The sequence below is a fragment of the Alligator sinensis genome, unplaced genomic scaffold (assembly GCF_000455745.1).
Source record: "Alligator sinensis unplaced genomic scaffold, ASM45574v1 scaffold962_1, whole genome shotgun sequence".
Lineage (NCBI taxonomy): Eukaryota > Metazoa > Chordata > Crocodylia > Alligatoridae > Alligator > Alligator sinensis.
Genome location: NW_005842404.1, coordinates 911,046 through 933,339, shown reverse-complemented (window position 1 = coordinate 933,339; position 22,294 = coordinate 911,046). Strand labels below are relative to the sequence as shown.

The following is a 22,294-nucleotide window of genomic DNA, read 5'->3' as shown; positions in this document are numbered from 1 at the left end:
CTGAAAACTTGGGACTTATTTAAATGATAACAGAAGGAAGCAAGAGTCTATGCTCCCACAGTAGAACCATGTTTTTACAATGTGGAAGTAGACATGATCAGAATAGCTGTTTAGATTTACTTGAAATATCTTTCAGGTACTTGTTGATACAAATAGGAAGAAAGTGGACAGTGTCTTTCTTTGAAAAAATATATATAGTGACAGGAGATTCCATATTATTGCTAGCAGAAAACATTAAAGATACTTTTATTTCAGCAGTTATCAAATCACGAATCATTGCATTTCTTCGTTGTTGAAGTTGGCAAGTCTCATTTAACATCTGGAGAAAGACCAACAAACCCCCCAGCCAGAGTCAATAATGATGTTATAAAGACAATGTTATAAAGTATCCTGAAAGTAGGTGGCAGGATAAAGAGTTAAACAAGGAATTAAAATAACTACTCTTAACTAAATGACATAGAAAAGTATATGAGTCTGTTGAATTATTTTACATGTTTCCACGTTAAAATAATTACTGTTTTGAAATAGAGGTGCATTTTATGATACTGGTGTGGCTTCTGCTGTGCTATTGGCTGTGTTAAGTCTTTGAGCAACTAAATCTTTCCAAAACTTCTTCAATGCCAAAGTTTGTAGTGCTTAATAAGTGGTGTTCCTTTTCACAATCTTTGATCCATGGGACTTTACTGTAAACATTTAACAATTTTTTTTTATACCCAGGCAAATTGTATGGCCTTTTAAAATTGGCCCTAAACATAAAAACCAAGATTTGTGCCATTTACAATTATAATTTTATTGCTTTACAGTAAAAGCCTGTAAAGTCAGGGATTTATTTTTATTTTGGGTAGTTCTGAAACAACTCTATACATAAGTAATTAGGGCTTCTAATTTTGTACTGTACTGTAACTTGTAGCAAGTAGTAATGTTAATGGAAATAGAATCTCGACTTGGTAAGCAGAATGATCATGCAGAGACAGTATTTAAATACTATCAGCATCACTTGGGTTTAAAAAGAACTACAATTTAGACAGTTTTTACAAACCAGCAAAGCTATTAAAAGCCTCTAATAAAAAACTATGCTCTTATTTTTTTCAGCTAATACTAATTACTGATAATACATGCTTATGTTTGTCATTCATTATAGGTAGCTGTACCAATCAGTGGATGACTGAGTCTCAAGCACTTACAGATGTAAATTAACTATTAGTTTTTTTCTTTTTTACTTAAGTGAGTCATAATGGAAAGCAGCACTAGGTCATAAAAATCTTTTCTCTTAAATGCTAATGAAATTTCTCCATTCTCTCCATTAGGAGACTCTTCTTATTGATAATTTGTAGCCTTCTCTTTTGTTCTTGGTTGTAATGAAAGCTGGGTACAGAAAAAACCTGAGCTATGAGAATGCTTGAGTTATTGTCTTCTGTTTGCGTACCCTATAAAATTATCCTACCATTCAAAAACTATGCAAGATCAAAAGAGCATAAATCAGCTGCTGATATACAAAGTGACTCTTGCTTTATTAATTTATATAGCTTCAAAAGTTATTCTTTTCTAGTAAGGTGGTAACATTAAAATTTTATAACATCAAATAACTTGGCAACAAAACTATCACTTTCTTTTTACTTCATTATAAATATTTCCTTTGTAAAATCGACAAATATAATTTTTTTCAGTCCTTTACGTCCTTTTTCAAACAGTTGTATATTGTACAACTTAAAATGTTAAAGTTTGTAACAGAATAATTTTGCAATTTTAACACCTCTCTTAGTCTTGTTTTATGGCTCAATTAAGGTTTTCAGTTGCTTTTAAAATTTGTGTTTGTGCTCTGATTTCTTATTTAAAGTACTACCAATGTACAAGCAGTTGGCAAAACTATTTGCACTAGTGTGTTTGTGCAGAAACTCAATGATCTTGAATTCCAAATCAAATAATGTAAGTGCCACTTCCCTTTCCATGTCTTCAGTTTTTGAGACAACTTTGGAAGTTTATGACATTTTATTAATTCAGAAGAACCTTTAGGAAAACAATTGCTAATAGCTAATATATAAGCAACTGAACTTGACAAGTTGCGTGTCCCTGAGTTAGCATATGCAAACTTTGGAAGAAATATCTCCATGACTCTGAACAGAGTGTAGGCTGGACACTGGGTAATTTATGATGTATATAGTTTGCATACTGTATTACTCATCAAATGGTTTAATGTTGAGTTAGAAAAAAAAGCAAACCTCCCCCTTGAACTAAGTGAATAGTTATCCAGAGATTGTTGATAGAGAAGGAAAAACCTGCTTTTATTTAAGGCTTCCCCTGTTGCCTCTAATAGATGACAAAGCAAAGTCCATCTCTGTTCTTCCTAGCTCCCCACAAATCAGTAGATTTAAGCAGAGGCTGGGAGCAGTGTCTTTCATTTACTTTAATTTCCTCCCTGACCTTGCTTCTGAAGCATTTATAGCCTAAGGCCTGATATACACTTTTTGCTAGTCTAGTAATGTTTGTAAGGAGTCTGATTGTTTTTTCAGCATTTTATGCTGGCAAAAGCCCTAGTTTAGATGCATTCATATGAGTAAAAAGTGCTTTTTATTGGTATAGCTTACTCAGTTTGAGGAACATCAATAAGCTATATTGGCAGAAGGCAGACAAGGTTCCTTGGATGAATCTGATATCTTTTATTAGACCAACCCAGTGGCTGGGCTGGTATGCATACAAGACAGGTAGTCAGTGAAAATGTAGATTGAGGAGTCAGTGGGTGAGAGACAGGCAGCGGGGTGGGTGGGAGAGAGAGAAGGGGGATGAAAGTGGAGAGAGACCTGGGGAGTCAGATGTCAGGCAGGTTATAATGTGTCATTTTCACTGCCTGCCTGTCTTGTATGCATACCAGCCCAGCCGCTGGCTTCTTTACTTTTCATTCCATCCAGGAAGAGCACACACCAACTGCTGAAACTTCCTTAGCCTGATGAAGGGTTTTTGAACCCGAAAGCTTGCTTAATAACTATTCTCCAACCATTTGGGTTAGTCTAATAAAAGATATTAGATTCACCCAAGGATCCTTGTCTGCCTATGTCTTTAGACCAACACGGCTACAACCTACACCCCTGCATATTGGCAGAAGCACTCTTACCTTCTTCCTGTGCGCACAGGAGGTCATCTGTCAGTTGTGTGGTCAAAGTCCCTGCTATGTGGCACCACATAGGCAGATCCCTTGTAAGACAAGGCACAGGTGGATATGACAGAGGGGTGAGAGTGAAAGAATCCATCCTTCCTACTCATAGCCTTGTTTTTTGTTTGAGTCCATTGATTTTAGCCAGTCTGCAAGATTCTATAATCTGTGATATTACCAATAAAACTGGATTTCTCTGTATTCAGAAAAATTTACTACATTTTTCTTTCTAACACACAGGGTGCATGTCTACACATGCTCTTGCATGCATCTAAACTTAATGCATGTTAGTCTAATGTACATTAAGGCTATTTAGCTGTGTGTCTACACATGCATGCACTAATGCACATTAAGGCAGTTGTGTGGACTGACATGGGACTAAAGTTAGTCCCAAGTCAATGGGCACATTTCATTAATGTGCATTAGCACGTCTACATGTTCACTAATGTGATTTAATCTGCTCTATACAGGTATCAAATTGAGGCTCAAATAGCCTTAAATTGCCATTTTAAGGCACATTAAGGGCATGCACGTGTAGACACAAGCCCTAAATGCGCCTTAAATTGGGCTAATGCGCATTAAATGTGCACATGTAGACACGCCCAGTATTTTTGACGTAAGCGTGTGTTATTCCATTTCCAAATATTATGAGTTATAATCAGCCTTCGTAAATAGTTTGTCTAAGAATTTTCACTTTACTGCTTATTGTTTGCCAGGTTTTTTTTTGGTATTAATTGTACCACCCCTTTTTTGTTAGAGTGAATGTTTTGTGTCTGAAGGTTAGAAGAGGCTGACTATGCTGGAAGTGACTGCAGTGCCTTTTGATTATTCATGGACAGTAATAGAAGGCACTTAAAAAGAACAATGAAATTGCTTATTTTTGTGATGGGCCATCTGTTGAATTGTTTTGTGCAACAATCACACAATAGTATCTATGTCATATCATTCTATTTTCAACAGCAGCTGATTATGTATAGTTGGCTACTTGTCTTTATTTCTAAAGTCCCATGACCATTTAAAGTCACCTCTCCGAACCTTTGCTACAAAGGTAATAGAAATGTAAAACAGCCGGTGTGTATTTTCTTTATCTATCTTCTGTTATTTCATGTTGCTTCTAATTAATTAGGCCTCTTAAATGTTTAGGTCTGTTTTCTGTGGCTCCCACCTGTAGTTTTATAATAGAAGTTAACATGGAATCATTTAGCAATTGGTAAAGAAATGATGGGGTTCTGTAATAAAGAGCAGACAAGTTTTAAAAGACTGTCATGCATTCTCTGCTTATTAATTATCCCCTTTATTTTTCCCCAAGCAATAATTAGAATCCTTCTCCAAGGATTTTACTAACAAGCCTTTTTTTTTTGTTTTACTATGAAGCCATTTGCAGATCTATACAGCAGAAGCTGAAAGCAGGATAAAACAAATGTGTTGTCTTCCACAGGTCACTGACATCGCTGATGCCATGATTCTGAAACAGCTTTTTGAAAATCTGTTCCAGAATGGGGTGGTTGTTGTGGCAACATCCAACAGGCCACCGGAAGGTAAAGCCATATGCATTGCTAGCATTATTCAAGCATTATTCAATGCCTCTTATAGAAGTCAGTTTGTATTTATTCAGCTTTTAATGCTGACAAAATCTGTAGTGTTTTTTGAGAATCTCATACTTTTGCTATACAATACAGACCCCTCCTGGTTTTTTTCCCTTTATCTGGAAGAAAGGGTGCATTTGGAGTCCTGACTTCAGCTCTTCTCACCTGACTATCAATTTTTTTTCTACATCTACAACCTCTTGAAGTGATTTATATTTCACCCCCCCCCCCCCCCCCCCCCCCAGCCAAGTTCTGGGAGTTTGGTGATGTGGGAAGAGTAGAAGAGGGGTGAAAAGCTATCTCATGATTGGGTAGGCAAAAAAGCAGGAGCCAGAGCATGGATCACAAAGGAAGCAAGTAATTTCTTCCTCCCTCAGTTTTGGCAACCTGGGAGTTCATGTTACTTTTTTCTTGGGCGGGGGGGGGGTTCAACCTACTGAGCTGACTTTGCCTGCCTTGGGGTCATTTTCTGGCAACTGAGAAGTCCAGATTATGAACAAAAGCTTATATATGTTTATAAAGTTGGCCTGTTTATGAACACAGTTAAACCTCAGAATCTGGGAAGATTTATTCAGGTAAGATAAGGGAATCTTATTTTTGTTGCTAAATGACACTTTTAAAACCACAGTGTTAATAACATAAGTTTTGAATTGTTTAGCACTGTTTTTTAATTAATTTAATTTTTTTTTTATTCAAGTGACAGCAAAAGGCTTTAAAAATTCTGTTTTCTTATAAGAGAATTGCCAAAGTTTTTGGACTTAAAGAGAAAAATTCTATATTTGAATGAGGCAAAATAGTGTTTAAATGTTATAATTGGAATGTTGCATAGCATTTGCTTGTTCCTTGCTTGACCAATTATGAATTATAGCAAGGGAATAATTAACGCAACTTGAGATGTACACAAAAAGAATCATGCACTAGTTCAGTTTCGGGAGTCATTTTTAAGAGCATAGCTTTAAACAATCTAAATTCAGGGGTGATGAAATAGTGAGTTTGGCTTTGGTCCCACCTCTTTATCCTTTTAAATAAATCTGAACAACTGCTTGGGTTCTGTCATTTATCTGCTTTTGTACATTTCTTCAGTGGTATAGAAGGCCACAAAGAATCTGCAACTGCATGGGGTATATTTAGTTTGCACTTGCAGTTTCCAGTAAGGATTATGATCATGGTGGGGAGTTGTGGTGCTATTAGATGGGGCAAACCATAGCACCCCTTCCTTCTCTGTACATGGAATCAATCCTGCCATCTAAAGACACGTCTGAAATAAAATCCTTGTCCATGATGTAGTGTGGCATTAATACACTGCATTATTCTCATTAAAGTACCAAAGTTTAGTAGTTTTGCATTTCTTTTCCCCTCCTTATGGATACAGAAACACAAGGTGGCACCTTAGCTAAAGGGAAAACTGACCCTGTTGATTGGCTAAGTGCCACAGTTAATAAAGTTACACAAACTGCTGTTCTGGAGTGTGAGGGGGAAACACTGAATGTACACTGGGGGAAGAGTAAAGCTGGGATTCCAAAAACCTCCATTTCCCACACCTGCCTTGCTCTCCCAAAATAGAAAAATAGTAGAGTGAAAACAAGGCAACTAGTGCTCATTAACTAGAGGAGCTAGTACAGGTAGGTTTATCATACTCAAACAGCATGTTTAAAATACTACTAGATGGAAAGCCGTTTTTAATATTCACTGGTTTTCCCAAGTAAGCTTGCACTCACTTGTTTCTTATTATTTAAAATTATGCATTGACATAATTGTTAGCCATGTACCATTTTCACTTTTAGGTCTGTATACAAAATTTGCTGTTTACTAGGATGCAGAATTTGCTACCCTGCTGATTGTTCGGGCATGCCACCTTGTGTCTGTACCATTACACGTTAGTACATCTCATAAAACAACGAAGCCCAACCTGGCTGTAACCCATAAGCATGACTGCAACATACACTTGAATAAAAATCTAATGTAGTCTCATCCTTTAGTGGAAGTTTGTGACTGGTGCCTGTTTTTTTCTATTGACTTGCCCTGTTAACAGGTGTTGGGTCCTTGCAAAAAGATGGCAACAATATTAATAAAATGGAATAGCTCATTCTTAGTAATACATAGTACAGCTTTTAAAGTGAAAACTTCACTATAATAAAATATTTATTCTCTCCCTGTAGTGATTTTTCCAGAAAAGGCATTTTAGTTAAAGTTATATAATGCTGTTTAACTGATTATATTTATTATTTTATATATTCTCTCAAAATGCAGATATATATTGCATTATAAAATATTTTAATTTTTGCAGTATTTAGTGAAAATTTGAAGGATTATGTACTTTGTAATTTTATTTATGTAAAAATCACATTTCCTTGACTTGAAAAATAATAGATGTGTTTAGAATTACTAGAAGATAGAAAAGTAATCCCAATAAATAGAATTACAGCATCAACACTGAAACTTGGCATTATAGTATTTCATTTGTAATACAAATCCTTTTCCAAACCTTTAAAACTAAGCATGTATATAGTTTGTCTGAATAGCTGCACTGACTGATTATCAATATTTCCAGTTCTTTATGTGCTTATTTATTCAGAGGCTTTTCTATACCTCTTTTTTGCCAAAATTAATTTATTTCTCATTAGAGATTGAAATCTAATTATACTGAATTCCATTTGTCTGTCTTATTTTTTTAAGAACATAATGAATTTCATACAGCAAAAGAATAGAAGTCAATTTTAGCTTCCTTTATTTCTTTTCTCTTCCTTTATCTCTCCATCGGCATGGAGCTTCACTTACCAGACTAAAAGACAAGCTGACATTAATGTGAAGAGTAAGTGACAAAGCTAATGCATGTTTTCTCTTTCAGACCTCTATAAAAATGGGCTTCAGAGAGCCAACTTTGTACCATTTATTGCTGTTTTGAAGGTAAGGAAAGTCACTTGTTGAATGCTTTTCATTTTTGTCTGCCCAGTTGATAAATGTGGGTTTGTACAGGATTTCAGGGAAAAAACCTAATATAGGTTTAAAGCAAAATTAATATGAGCAGCTAGAATTGTTCATTGGTAATGTCTGTGTTAATAGAACACCCAAGTGTCTAACAGGGAATATTTAACTTCTAGAAACACCCCTCTAGAATGGATTTGTTTGGACAGCATTGTATTACTGCTGTGTATGTATGTGTTGTGACTATAATTCCTGTAGTTACACAGAGATGCTCCATGAGCCAGATCTGAATCTGTCAGGCTACAGAAAGTTCTGTGCTATAGCCTCTGCAGAAGGCAGGGCTCTCTGGCCCTGCTGGCTGTGGCCATCAGTGGTGGCAGGCCTTCAGGCCCCTCACAGCTGCTGGACCACATGCTACCACTGGGCCTGCCATCACCGCAGCAGCTGCAGCAGCCGCCTCTGCCCTAGGCTGGATCCAGCCTGTGAGAAGCTTTGTGGTCCAGGTTCTGCCCTGGGCCCCAAGTGAGTTTGACACCCCTGCTATACTGTTAAGTAAATATTGCTGCCATGCTTTCCTTATACCAGAATTTTTTTATTTTTTTTTTTTTAGAAGTCTTCATGTATACAAAGATGTTACTTATAATGTGATTACTATGCAGTTTAGCAAAAAACCCTCAAATAACTGAAGGAGTAGTATTTTATAATACTCTACAGTAAATTGTTTTTTTCAAGCAGTTTTACTAGCCCTATATGTGTGTAATTCCACTGTTTGCTTTTAGTTTTCACTTTAAACTCTGCAGTCCAATTAGCTCAGATCCTGTAACAACATGGCTTTCCCCTTTTAAGGCTGAGAGGGAGTGTCAGTAAAGCTTAACTAACAGACCTCACTGTTGGTTCAGCATTTTCCATAACAGGCTGTTAGAGAAGACCCGGGAGAGGGACAAGTTCCTGAAGTAGACTCAGGAACAGGAGGATAGAAGAGAAGGAGCTTCTGGCACTGGTACCCCAGAGTGGACAGAGGAATGGTTTTATTTGATATTTTGTTTTTTCCAAATGTCAGAGGATAAAATGGCCCTCCAAAAGGACCAGGGAGTTGGGGACAGTCTTGGCCATGGAGAGAGGCCATGAGTTGATATTCTTTATCTTTTTCCTGTGCCTTTGTCTCCCTTTGTTTTCTCTTACCTTGTATGTGTTTCTATTCCACTTTCTTCCCCTGATTTGTCTCATTCCCTGATGGAGCTCCTGAGAGTTCCTGTCCTGCTAGTGGGCACCATTAGCCAGATTCATTCCTTTGTTTCTAGGTTCTTCTTTCCACTTACGGTCATAATAAAACAGCTAGTTTGAGTATGAGAGTTGTTGCCATGTGTTCATTCAGCTCTGCAGGCTGCTAGCAAGTGTTCCCTGAACCACAATTTGAAAATCATTCTGAGACACTATTATCACTTTAATTGTTGGGTATAATAGTTTTGCTTTTTACTTGGAGGCAGTCTCTTTTCTTTTCAGATTATTAGGTCTCCCACCCTCTTTAAAAATTCAAGTCAGTTTTACTGTCAGTGTGAATTTTCTCCTGCATCAATGGCTGGCTGAGTGGGTATTACTGAGTGTCTGTGTAATGGGAATAGCAAGTGGACATATGTTTTGAAGCAAGCTCCCTATAGTCTTTGCACTGTGGTACAATAAACTGGAAATTCTGAAATGGCTTCATTTAAATTAAAAAGTAGGGTATTGAGCTAAATATCAGTAATATAATTGGTACAGTAGCCACTGGCGTTAATCTTGGTTCCATGGCATCAGCTTGCAACTCTGGTATTGTGGGTTCAGATCTCTGCTTTGCAATAGATTTTCTGCGTGATCTTTTTAAAGTCATACTAGCTTCTCCGCCTCAGTTTCCTATTTGTGAAACGGGTAACAATACTTCCTTGCCTCATAAATACTTGAAAGATTGTGAGGCAAGATTCTTTGGGTAGATGTGATATCTTTTATTAGGCTAACTAGCCACTCATCTGATATGAGCTATATAAGTACCTGAGATCAACAAGGGAAAGGGAAATCGGAGGTTTTAGTATCTATGGATCAGCAGAAACAGTTTGGGATTGTGGTATAAATATATTAGTTTGATGTTCTTTCTAAAAAGATAAGCAGTGTAACAGTTAATACTGGTAGTACTTTCACTGACATGCAAAGAATTGTACAACTGAAGTTTAGTGAGAATAATTGCATGAGCCCCTTTGAAGATCCCATTTAATGTTGACATTTCAGTTTAATATCTCATTGAGGTGAATGTGGAAATCCTGTATTGTTGAAACTACTATTGCATGCCATGTACAGATGCAGGCAGGCAACTGTTGCATTTGGTTTATGTTAAATTTCTGTAAACTCTTTATAAAAAATAAGAGTATAAAAGTTTAGATTCTCATACATAATTCTGTTATTAGCAGTTTATTCTAAATCAAATTTTCTTGTCCTACAAGATAGAGGACAATTTCAAGTGTGTTATTTTCCTGAAATGCCACTCTGTGCTCAGTCTTCATTACTGGAAACTCTTGTTTATCTTGCCATTTATCTGTCTGTGTCTTCCTCTGTTTCATTCTTTCTAAGAAGTTTATTCTTTTCTTTGTTTTAATAGCTGGGTTAAAGAATCCAAGCTTGGCTTTTCCTTTTTGCTGTCACAACCCAATGATTTTGGTGCCTCGGCACGATGGAATTTTCTTGCCACATGAGAGCCTCTTGCACAGCGAGGGTTTTTGCTGCGCAGAAGAACCTCGGTGCAAGAGAGTTCCCGCCAATTTGCAGGGTGCATTTCTTCTTTGCAGCACAGAAATGCACGGTGCAAAGAGTTCCCGCTATTTGAATGCAAATTTGTGTCCTGCTATTGGCTAGTTCTAAATTATTCACACGTGGCGGCTAGTGATTGGCTTGCTAGCCGTTTAAAATCTCGTGCGACATCCGCCCAAGTCGAAGAACTTTGAGCACGCTGCAGAGTGCCTCTAAAGAGATCTGACTGGCGGCTAGCTGATCGATAGACTGATCACCTATCGATCCTTCTTCCCGTCGCCGAGCGCAATCCCAGACGTACCCTTTTCCCGCCGGATCAATTTGCGAACGGATTAACTGGCTTGGGCCTCGCCAGCTGGAACAACTCTCATAGTTGTTCAGACGACCGGACCACCTGCGTCGCAACTACAAGCGGCGTAAGTAAATGTTTTTGCAACCATTAAACCTTGTCTGCCTCTCCATTCACCAGCCCGCCCTGACAAACGAGCAATTTCTAAATCACCTCGAGTCGGCTCTGGCCGTCCAAAACATGGCGACGAAGATGGGATCTAAGGGCACGGTGATGGAGACATATTTTGCCCAGATGCAAAGCCCCAGCTTTCCATGTGCAGAGCACATGGCCAGAACAGGGGTCATGTTGCCCACATAAAACATGCACACACACACACACACAAAACTACAATACACAACAACCAAAAGCACATGCTTTGCTGTACATAACCCAAGTGTGTGTGGGTGTTACACACATGTATATATAATACTGTCTATTCTAAACTAACCTTATCTCTGTTTCCGGATACCTGCTTACCATTGCACTAATGAGAAACTGTAACATAACAACTTTGGAGAACATTGACTGCAATACAATTTGAAGAAAAATACACTTCATTCTGTTCTCTAAGGTGAATAAGCCTATCTCATAGTTACACAAACCTGAATTAATAAAAGAAGTATGTAGTGAGGCTCATGACTTATGTGTGTTGGATAACTTGGATGAATGTGTTTGATGAGGTCTCTGACTCAAAATGAGAGAAAATTTAATGGAATTTCCAACTTATTTAAGAAAGATAGATGAGGTGATTTGGGTTTCCAACTTAAGGTGTTCAGAGGAAGAACTATGTTTTCTTGCTTACTTATAAAAATTCCAGGCACATTTGGGCTCCACATTTAATTAAGACCTTTGGGTGTTACAACAATACATATAGGTTAAACAAAATATTAACAATGAAAGTGGATGCAGTGGTTAGTATAAGACTTGTTTTCTGGGATGTATGTAGAAAATACATTGTACATAAATTGCACCATTTATAGTAGTGAATATTTGAGATTAGGGAAGCTCAAGCCTTTAGTGTTCATGTGGAAGGTAATAAGCAAGATAGTATTGTTTCTGCTAAAATTGACTACTTGAAGTAAAAGGTAATTTATCAAGTCCATGGGAAGGGTGGTCAATCATTCATAGCTCATATTGAAAATATAATTTAGGATAAATATACACTCATGAAATAGCAGATGACACAAAACTGGGAGGGGTTGCCAACACTTTGGAAGACAGGATTAACATTCAAAGGATATTGATAAATTGAAAATCTTGGCAATAGGTGACAAAATTAAATTCCACAAAGGAAAGGTGTGATTTATTTGAACAAAAAAGCAAAAGCACTCATCCATATTGAAGGAATAACAGGTTTGACACTATTACTGCTAAGAAGGATCAAGGGAATATAGTAGATCACAAATTTAGCATCAGCCAGCAACATGATACTGTTGGAAAAGAAAGAAAAGGGATCTGTAGAAACAGAAGGTGTAACACAAGACAGTGATAGTACCACTCTATTCAGTACTATTTAGTCTTTGGCTGAAGTACTGTATCCAGTTTTGGGCACTGCATTTCAGAAAGGATGTAGATATAACAACTTGTAGTTTCTGTGGGTTGGAACACAAGTTAGGGAGGATGATTTGGAGGGTGAAATCAGAAGGCTCAATGTGCTTGGAGAATTTTGCAATAGCTTGGCACTCACAATACACCTCAAAATTGAAAGCAGCAGTACTGAGCAGGTAGAACTTTGAATAAATATCTAACTTGCTGCAGTCCAAACGGAGTCCTTTTAATATTGCACAGAGCACTGTGCATGAAAAACTATAGAAACCAAAGAGTGTCTACAGAGAAGGAGCAAAGAAGATAAAAAGGGCTGGAGAGGAGAAACATGAGAGCAGTTTTTAAATATTTGCCATAAAGATGAGGAAATGTTCTTTCTTGCCACACAGGGATATATGCAAGCGGATTCAATCTTCAGCACAACAAATTTAGATCAAGCCTCAGGAAAAATATCATAACAGTGAGAGCTCTAAGACAACTGAACAAATTGCCTTGGAAATGCCCTTCACTGGAGGTTTTCAATAAGCTTGGTATGTTCTGGAATAGCCTATCCTGCATCTATGCAGAGGATCAGACTAGGGGCACAGACAGAACTTCAGCTCCCTGGTCTCAGTCATGAGAGTTCTCATTAAGGCCACAAGTTAGACCGATCCTCCTGGGATTGGGCAGGGGATTGAGGTCCAATTTGGAGCCAATCCAGGGAGAAAGGCTGCATCTATGCAACCTTATCCCCTACCCCCACCCCACCTCTCCCAGCCCTAGGTATTATCTCAGGATGGGCAGGGGGAGAAGGCAGGGGTGGGAGGTCTGTTCTGGGGCTTCTCCAGCCTGCACTGGAGGGGGTGGGGGGTGGGAGTGAATTGGAGTCACCCCACCTTGGGGAGGGAGGAAGGGGGGGCAATCCACCTGTCCCACTCTCCAGTGCTGGCTGAAAACCCCCTAGAAAGAGTTCCCTCTGCTCCTTTCTCCCCACCCATTCTAAAAGCAATGCTGGGAGCAGGGTTGGGTTGTGTCATCCCAGCTCTGCTTCCAGTGTGCAGACACAAGTTAATGAAGGTGCTCTGCTTTGGAGAGCCTTCATCTGAACCCTCATGTAATAAGGGTCCAGACTGTCTCGGGATTGGGACCTTTTAAAGCATTCTGCAGCCGTGCACTTGTGTTAGGTCATGGTGTAGAGTGCTTCTGGGGCCAGATGGGGAGAAAATTGTGTCACTTCTCACCATGCCGAAGGTGACCCTTGAGGCACCTTCTAACTGTATGATTCTATAAATGAGAGGTAGCACACTTTCTGGTCTGTAGAATAAGCCTGGATAGAAAGTACAGGGACAAAGTAATCTTTTTTTTTAGTAATAAGCAGTATGATCTGGTACAACTTCATTATTACAAACCCTATTTATAGCAGTACCCTGCTTTTAACCATCCCAACAGGAACTGATATTTCATTATTATAATGCAGCAATTTGACCAACTCTATTATAGTGAACCCTCTTTTAGTAAGTTTTCTCCTAGTCCCATTGGGGTTTATTTTAACACCTAGATGTTTACCTACCTACCTTTCAAGTATCAATTCTATTTCTTTATACTTTGGTTATTTTTAAAAATTGTATAAAATTTCTTTGCCCTTCTTATGGCTAGTAGTCATGAGTAAAATACATGCTTGGAGTTGCAACACAAAAATAGCTGCCAGATGGCTAATTAAACTCCTTTTATAGTTCAATATTAAAAGTATATCTTGTTTTGTTCATTAAAACCTGAAATGTCAATATTTATAGTATTTACTACACAGTAGAAAGAGAAGAGTTCATGCATGGACAGTGATCATGCATTTTTTAAATTTATTACATATGGTATTTAATTTGTGACCTAGTCTCATCATCGTCTATGTTTATTGCATGTTTTATTTATGGAACATACTTTTCCGTCTTATTTGCACGTTTTAAAGTTATTCGATAAAAGGTTAGATTCAGCAGTGTTTGGCATCTGTTTACACAGAGAACTCATTCTTTACTGGTCTCAGCATACTTTTAACCTGTTGCGCTGCCTGCTATCTTTAGAAGATGGTCACATATTCTGGGCCCTAGAGGTTGATAAGAAAAATAGGGATTTCGAGAACTTAAAAGCCAGGGGATATAGGAGCAGTAGTGCCCAATGCTTTGGCCCCTGAACCAAATGAATGGCATATGATCTATTCACAGGCCCGATCAGGCCCTGTGCACAATGACTGGGCCTTGCACTGTCTCCACCTGGCTCAGTGTGCTGGGTTCAGGCCCCTGCACACTGGATTGGACCCTGAAGTCTGGACAGTCCCACCTGGCCTGGCACCCCTGCATTCCAGAATCTGGCTCCAGAGCCCTGTGCTGCCCCACATAGCCAGACATGCCAGGATTAGGCCCCAGAGCCCTGTGCTGTAGAGGTGTGCGAAGCTTTGGTCCGTGACTGGATTCAGAGAAGATTCGGCCTGATTTGGAGGCTGAATCACTGAATCCGAATCAAATCAGGAGAAGGAAAAATCACTGAATCAATTCAGGCGCTCAGAATCGATTCAGAAAAGATTCAGAGATTTGGAAGGCAGTCTTGCAGGGGAACAGAAACTGAGAAGAGGGAGGGGGAGCAGGGGGGGAAAGACTGATATCTCTAGCTGGCCAGAGACTGTGATCTTTCCCTCAGTCCCTTTCCAATCACAGTGCGCTGGGGGAAGGATGTAGAAACAGCATATAAGCCTCTGTCAGCAGGCTTTCCATGCCTTTTGTGAGCTGTTTCTGCTTGAGCAACAGCATCTGAAAGGTACTGGACTGGCTTGGCTTCCTACCTAGTCAGTCTCCTGCCACTTTCTGTTCTTGGAAAGGATTGGATATAGCTTACTAACTTGAATCCCTCTACTTATCCCTATCCAATCCATTTATTTCAATTTATGTTTATTCTTGATTTTTCCCCACCACTTCTAAAAAAAAAGCTGCGTTTTCCCTGGCAGTGTGATCACTGTGCACGGAAGCACATACATTACACACACTCACACACATACGTCATAGAAGAAGTCATATATTATTAAACAGAACACAACACAGAAGAAATCAGACAGTCATATAAGAAGAGGAGATTATATATAGTTATTATTAGTTATAGTTACATACAAACTAAAGACACCACAGAAGAAGTAGTCAGATAGAGATTCAGATTATTAAACACAACACAGAAGTCAGACATTCATGGAAGAAGAGGAAGAGATATTATTTTAGTTATACATACAACAGTAAACACAACACAGAAGAAAGCAGACACAATTATACATCAAAGAAGAAGAAGAGATATATTATTAGTTAGTTACACACACAGACTCATTTCCCAGCACAGGAAAGATTAATATGAAGTGTGCTGGAAAGGCAGGTGCCAGGTCTTCTGGCAGGGGAGGGAGAGAGGCTAGTGGGTAGGGGGAGAACTAGAGCTGCAAGTTTCCCCGTCTCCCCCCTCCAAACATAGATGCATCCTCTTTCCTGGCAGCCATGCATCTTCTGCTGCCAGTGGAAGCAAGGAGATGAGAGCTGTACCTGTTCCTCAACCTGCACCACCTCCCCTAACACCAGAAATAGGCACCAGCAGCAGAATGACAGTCTCCTCCACCCCAATTTCATCTCCCAGCATGATCCTCCCACTCCCAGAGGAGGAGCTGGATCTGGAACCAGGGGATCTGAGTGCCCTAGCTAAAGAAATTCTGGGGACCGAGTAGAAATCTGAGTTTGTGCTCCACACCCCTCAAAGTTCCCCTAGACCCAGGTCTCCTTGTCAGGAAGGCACCTCAGAGGTGTCACAACCCAGTGATTTTGGTGCCTCGGCACGGTGGAATTTTCCCGCCACACGAGAGCCTCTTGCAAAAGTCAAGGTTTTCTGTTGCAGCAGAAAACCCCCGGTGCAAGAGAGTTCCCGCCATTCGACTGCGAATTAGTGTCCCGCTATTGGCCAGTTCTAAATTATTCACACGTGGCGGCTAGTAATTGGCTTGCTAGCCGTTTAAAATCTCGTGCGACATCCACCCAAGTCGAAGAACTTTGAGCACGCTGCAGAGTGCCTCTAAAGAGATCTGACTTGCGGCTAGCTGATCGATAGACTGATCACCTATCGATCCTTCTTCCCGTCGCCGAGCGCAATCCCAGACGTACCCTTTTCCCGCCGGATCAATTTGCGGACGGATTAACTGGCTTGGGCCTCGCCAGCTGGAACGACTCTCATAGTTGTTCAGACGACCGGACCACCTGCATCACAACTACAAGCGGCGTAAGTAAACGTTTTTGCAACCATTAAACCTTGTCTGCCTCTCCATTCACCAGCCCGCCCTGACGAACGAGCAATTTCTAAATCACCTCGAGTCGGCTCTGGCCGTCCAAGACATTTGCCAGGAGAAAAATAATTAAATGTGGGCTTCATGTCTTTTAAACCAAATAAAGATACATATGCATAGCCTTGCATGTAGAATGCAGAAAGATACTGCAATTGCTTCTTTTTAAATTAGTTTGGAGGGTAAGTTTTGTTTTCTCTGATCTACATGTTTTCTAGTCTTACATACCAGTGTAATTAAATCCATCTTTAACGTCAGTTTAACAAAGGTTACTTATAAATAATGCTGTTTTTTCTTAATGTGAAGCCTTAAATGTAGGTCATATGAGACTTATCTGGAACTGCTACTTTGACCTTAATAACATCATGAATGGTAATGACAAGATGCACAAAAAACCACCTTCAAAAGTTGTCTTAAATAGAGCAACACAGTTCGAAGGTGTAAAATTTAACTGTTTGGTTTCTCTAGTTATTTATTCTGCTGATTTTTGTCTTCCCAAAGGCAAGTAAGTATGTATGCAAACTATCATTTTAACTTCGGACTTTTTCGCACTAAAGATATTAAGGAATCTTTTAATCATCTCTTTAGTGTTCACCTTATTTGTGTGTAAAGTTTCAGAAAGTGCAAAAAAACAAAATCCAAAATATTGTCTTTTTTTTTTCTCTGAAGTTTTTTATGAAAAACTAACCAAATGGAAATGTGGATATCTGTAATGGTCTCAGCCCCTATTTTATCTTCAGAGCCTGCAAGACCCCTGTTACTCATCTTCACCAGGTTCCTTAGGGTGACTTTTTTTGTATTTCAAAAATGTCATAACAAAAATGCACTCAGCTGAGAATTTATGATTTGTCTTCAGGACATTTTCTGTTGTATTAACCCCTTTTTCTAGACTGTACACTCCTCCAGCCCTTTATAGTCTGCTAAGATTCAAGTGTCGGGCTTGTTTGCCATCATGAGGTGACAATAATTATCTTGAAACATAACCATAAGGTTTTAACACCTTGAGCCTAGGGCAGCTTAATGGAAGAGACTTGAATTCCCTATCTGAAAGAGGTGCACTGATACTTTGGTCTGATATCAGATTGGCACCAATATAAAGAAAATTTTCTGTATCGGAAATCATCGCAATGGGGCCAATAATTTGTCAGATAAATGCCCGTGCGTGCGCGTAGCCACAATGCAGCACGTATGCAGCAAGGAGCAGAGCCGGCAGCATGGAGAGCTGCATGCAGCTGATAAGTCTGGTGTGGAGGAAGGGGAAGGGTGTGTGGGGAGGCAGATCAAAGCCTCTGAGATGAGGGAGAGTGTAGGGTTGGGGCAGGGGCTGCCCAGCTGGGGCAAGGGCCGGGACAGGCATGGGATGTGGGGAGGGAAGGGAAGAGAGGAGAGGGATGGCTCCTGCTGCTGCGCATGGCTCGTCTGGTGCTTGTCTGGCAGCTTCCGCCAGTGCTCCCACCACTCGTCTGTGGGGCATGTGCCCCCGATCTGCGTGAGGCAGGGTGTGCTGGGGCTGGGCTTTTTCCAGCTGGGTAGATCTGGGAGCCCCCCCCCACCCCCCCCCAATACCCTTCTGGACAAGCCGGGGGAGCTGTCAGACAAGCTGCACGCAGTGGCGGGAGCTGCCATCCCCTTCCCGCTCCCCCGCAATGAGCAGCGCCTCCATCCCGCGCCCTCCCTGGCCCCAGCCCACAGCTGCAGTTTGTCCCATGCCACTCAGATCCAGGGGGCACACCCTTGCCCCCCTGCTCCCCGGAGAAGCTGCTTGCGGCTCTGTCCCGGATCCCTCCCCGCCCTGCCTGCCCCAGCCCCATTCTGTCCCTCGTGGCAGGGGCCTTGATCTGCCCTCCTCCACACCCTCCTTCCCGCCCCTTCCACCACACCAGACTTACCAGCTGGACGGAGCTCTTCAAGCTGCACGGCTGCGTAGTGGAAATTGGATCAGTATCAGCTGATATGCCTCCTTAAAAATTGGCTATCAGTATCAGCCAAAAAAATCTATGTCGGTGCACCCCTACTATCTGAGGTCTTTGGGAATGCTGATCAGTGAAGGGAAAGTCTACTACATTTATGAAGAGAGCAGGAATAGCAATATAGTCGATGCTGATCCCAAATACCCTGATAGCAGCAATGATATGATAAGTAATCTCCCTCACCTATGGGTGGCCAAGAGAACTCGACTTTGCTTTTCAGATCTACATTTTACCATGTTCATCTGCACTTTTCCCTTTTGTCTTTTAGGTTGTATTAATGAAGTGTTCATATTTTAAATTACTTTTTGTAATGCACACACAGACCCTGAATCAGTTTATGTAGGGTGAGCAAGAAAACACACTAGCTGTGGCTGAAACTTTTCAGGGTGGATTATAAAGGGATTTGTTTTTTACTAGTGGGCTTGTTTTCCTGTAGTGGAAAACAAGTTAAAATCAGATCTTGATGCTTTTAGAGTTGATCATAAAACAAAAGTCTTTGTGCAAATACAAAAGTAGCTGCAGAAAGGCCAAACCAGCCTATTTTTTTAATGATACAAACTCAGAAGGAGAGCTGAGTATAATGTATTGGTATTAATTATGTTTCTTGCCCAATGTATGTTAGAGGTGAGAGCATGAGGAATACCCAGATAGATGTCAGTCATACTTAAGCTGATGTATTTAGTTTCATGGCAGTCATAATAGGTTCTTGCATTGTTTTGAAATTAGATGAAAATGAAGCATGGGAATTACCCGGTATTAATGTATTTCCTCATCTTGCCCCTCTGGTAGGTATGTTAAAGAAAAGAATGTAGGCAAATATTCATATAGACTTGTAATGTACAACCAATCAGACATCTGCTTCAGTTCAAACCATTTTAGAAGTAGTGACTCACAGATATAATATGTTATGTTGATATCAATCAACAATTGCACGTTGATATAATTTTTTTTTTCTGGTATGAACAGTTAATGTAACACCTCTAGTTTAGGGGCCTTTATGGTAAACATAGATGGAAGTCTTTTTTTTCTTATTGGCAAATGTTTCTCAGCAGGCAAAGCATACTCGCTTCTTGCTGTCACCTTAGCTTTGCTGTCAGAGTCTGTGTCCACATGATCAAAGGTGTGTATTTGCAACATCACAAATACTAGCAGCACATATGTGCTGTAGTGCACACCCCTGCACATGTGCTTTGCAGTGGGACACATTGTCCCACTGATCCATGTGCTGCAGGTGGGGCTGGCTGAGAAGCAGCATGTGGAGACGGGGAAGCAGGCAACTGAGGGCTACCCATCTCTGCTCACTGCAGAGTCCTGCACTGAGGCACCGTGCACCCCAGCCAGCCGGGCTGGCTGCTCCCTTGTCTCAAGGCACACTGTGGCTCAACCAGCTGCACCACAACTGGCTGGGACTCAGTGTGCATCAGTGTGGGGGCTCCACGTGCCTCAGGGCGGGGGGCCCCATGCTGAGGCACACTGAGACAAGCAGCCAGCCCAAGGTTGTCTGCTCCCCATCTTGAGGCACCCTGGACCCCGACCAGCCACTGTGCGGTGCATGGTGCCCCAGCGTGGAGTGGAGTGCCCCAGGCAGGGTGCCCCAGCATGGAGTGTGCAGACTGAAGTGTATGCAGAGACAGGGGAGCAGGCAGCCCAGAGCTGCCTGCTCCCTCGCTTCCATGCCAGTTTGGTGTGCTTTGCTTTGCTTTGCTTTTTTTTTTTTTTGCTGCTGGGAAATCCTGGTAGCAAATGCATTCAGTTTGTGGTGCCACAAACTGTGCAGGCCTGCACATCTGGATCTGGCCAAAGAGTTCAAATACTCCACACATTTTTAGGAAGTCTAAGTAAATGAAATTTAAGTCTGAATTTTTTCTAGACGTTTTAAGAAATAATTTATATGTAAAGTTGCAACCAATGCATCTTTAAAAAATGTGATGACAAGACCTGAAGCAAGTTCTTGTTTGAATAGGAAAAGGGACGAAAGAATTATTTAATACTTTCTTTAGCAGTTGTTCACCAACTTTTTCGTTCTGTTAGTCCACTTAGTAACAGAGATCTCATGGCCCACTGCACTCTCCACTATCTTAATCCCTCTCTGTTTGCTTCAACATTTAATTCTTTGGACCATCAAGGAGGGCTCTTCAGACCATTTGATGTTGTATGAACCATCAGTTGGTGTGGAAAATACTACCTTGTTTTAGTTTATTGCATAAAATAGAAAAAACTACAGTGTGTTCTAATACTAAAAATAGAAGATCTTAATAGCAGTAGTATATTATTGACTGGTACAGTTCACAAATATGCTCTGTTTTGGTTAGGGCTTTCTTCTGAACTGAAGGGAAAATGTGGGACGTGTGATATCACACTGTTGTAGCTTTGCCTTCAGTTTTCTCTGAGTCCAAAACCATCATTTCAGGTTTTTAAATTATTGTGTTTAAAATAACTCTTAATGCAAAATAATAAACTGCTTACATGCTGCTGTTGAAGGCAGGTTACTGTCATTTTCCGAGTGTTAGTTAGTGGTTATATAGTCTCATTTTCTATTTTATTCGTAGAAATCATATAGAATAATTATATTTTAAACATGCATCTTTCCTCTAAAACCATTCAAGGAATTCTAAAATACCTATCAGCTCACTGTAATTTTTTTTTGGTGGGCGGGTTGGAAATATGGGGATATCAAGGATGCTGTTTGGGTTTTTACAACTTTAGAACTGTTCTTAAGTGAATTTTTAGTCTTATTTAGTATAAAAGCACTCAGTAGATATAACATTTCTTTGTGCGTTCAGCTTTTGTCCAACCACCTGTGTTAGAAATAAACAGATTTGTTGATTGGTTGATCTGCCAATTTCTAAAAAAGTCATTTTATTGATGAAATTGATTTGTCAGTTTGTTCCATTCTAATTCTGTGATAGCTCAGCAGCTTTCAGTATGTTGAATAGTTAAAACCTGCTTTTGAGGTCAGTGTCAGCCACTCTGACCTCTGTTGAACTGTCACCTGAGTCAGAATTGCTGGGATTAATCCTTTGATATTGTGATGGTTTCGACTATTAATTGACTTTTTCATTACTGAAGATGTTAGGCCTTTTGTTTCCCTTCTTAGTATGTAACCAGGCAAACTCTTGAGCAGAAGGCTCGCTCGCTTGCTTGTGCGCACGCTCTCTCTCCCTCCCTCTCTCCCTCTCTCTCTCTTTCTCTCTCTCTCCGCAAGCTGTGGCAGTATTTGTTTTATTTTTGTGAAGTGTGTCTAGTAATTAAAAAGAAAATAATTTTTTGGCTAACTGCTATTATGGATCATTTTACTTAAACTATGCTGATGTTAAGGACAGTTTTTGTTTGCCACACACTAATTTTCAGAACATGTTAACAAGTAAAACAGTGCATGTACAGAACTGTGTGCCTGATTAGAGGTTTACAGTTCTGTTCTAAATACTTTCAATAAAAGTAAATATAGAGTGTGTAATATATAATTCTTGCTTGTAAATATGAACATTATCTTTAACTGTGTAATTCAAGAGCTTTTGACTTTTATTTTTATGATATGCTCATGGCCTCTATGCATACTATTAAAAGCATAGTGTTAAAAGCTTTTTTTCTCCCAGTATCAGCCTCGGCCTCAGGCAGCTTGTTCCAGTGTAGGCTGTGTCACCAAAGGGTAAAATAATTGCTACTGTAGCTGAGTCTTGTGTT

General features: G+C 40.0%; 1 protein-coding gene across 2 annotated transcripts in view; it reads left to right on the top strand.

Annotated features, from left to right (window-relative positions):
• The window catches only part of AFG1L (AFG1 like ATPase), a 116,652-nt gene that overhangs the window by 29,282 nt on the left and 65,076 nt on the right, over positions 1-22,294 (top strand). For both annotated transcript variants that reach the window (XM_025211401.1, XM_006029930.3), the window contains exons 6-7: positions 4,587-4,686; positions 7,583-7,641. In XM_025211401.1, the coding sequence (XP_025067186.1) occupies positions 4,587-4,686; positions 7,583-7,641 (159 nt within the window). The remainder of the gene's footprint in view (positions 1-4,586; positions 4,687-7,582; positions 7,642-22,294) is intronic.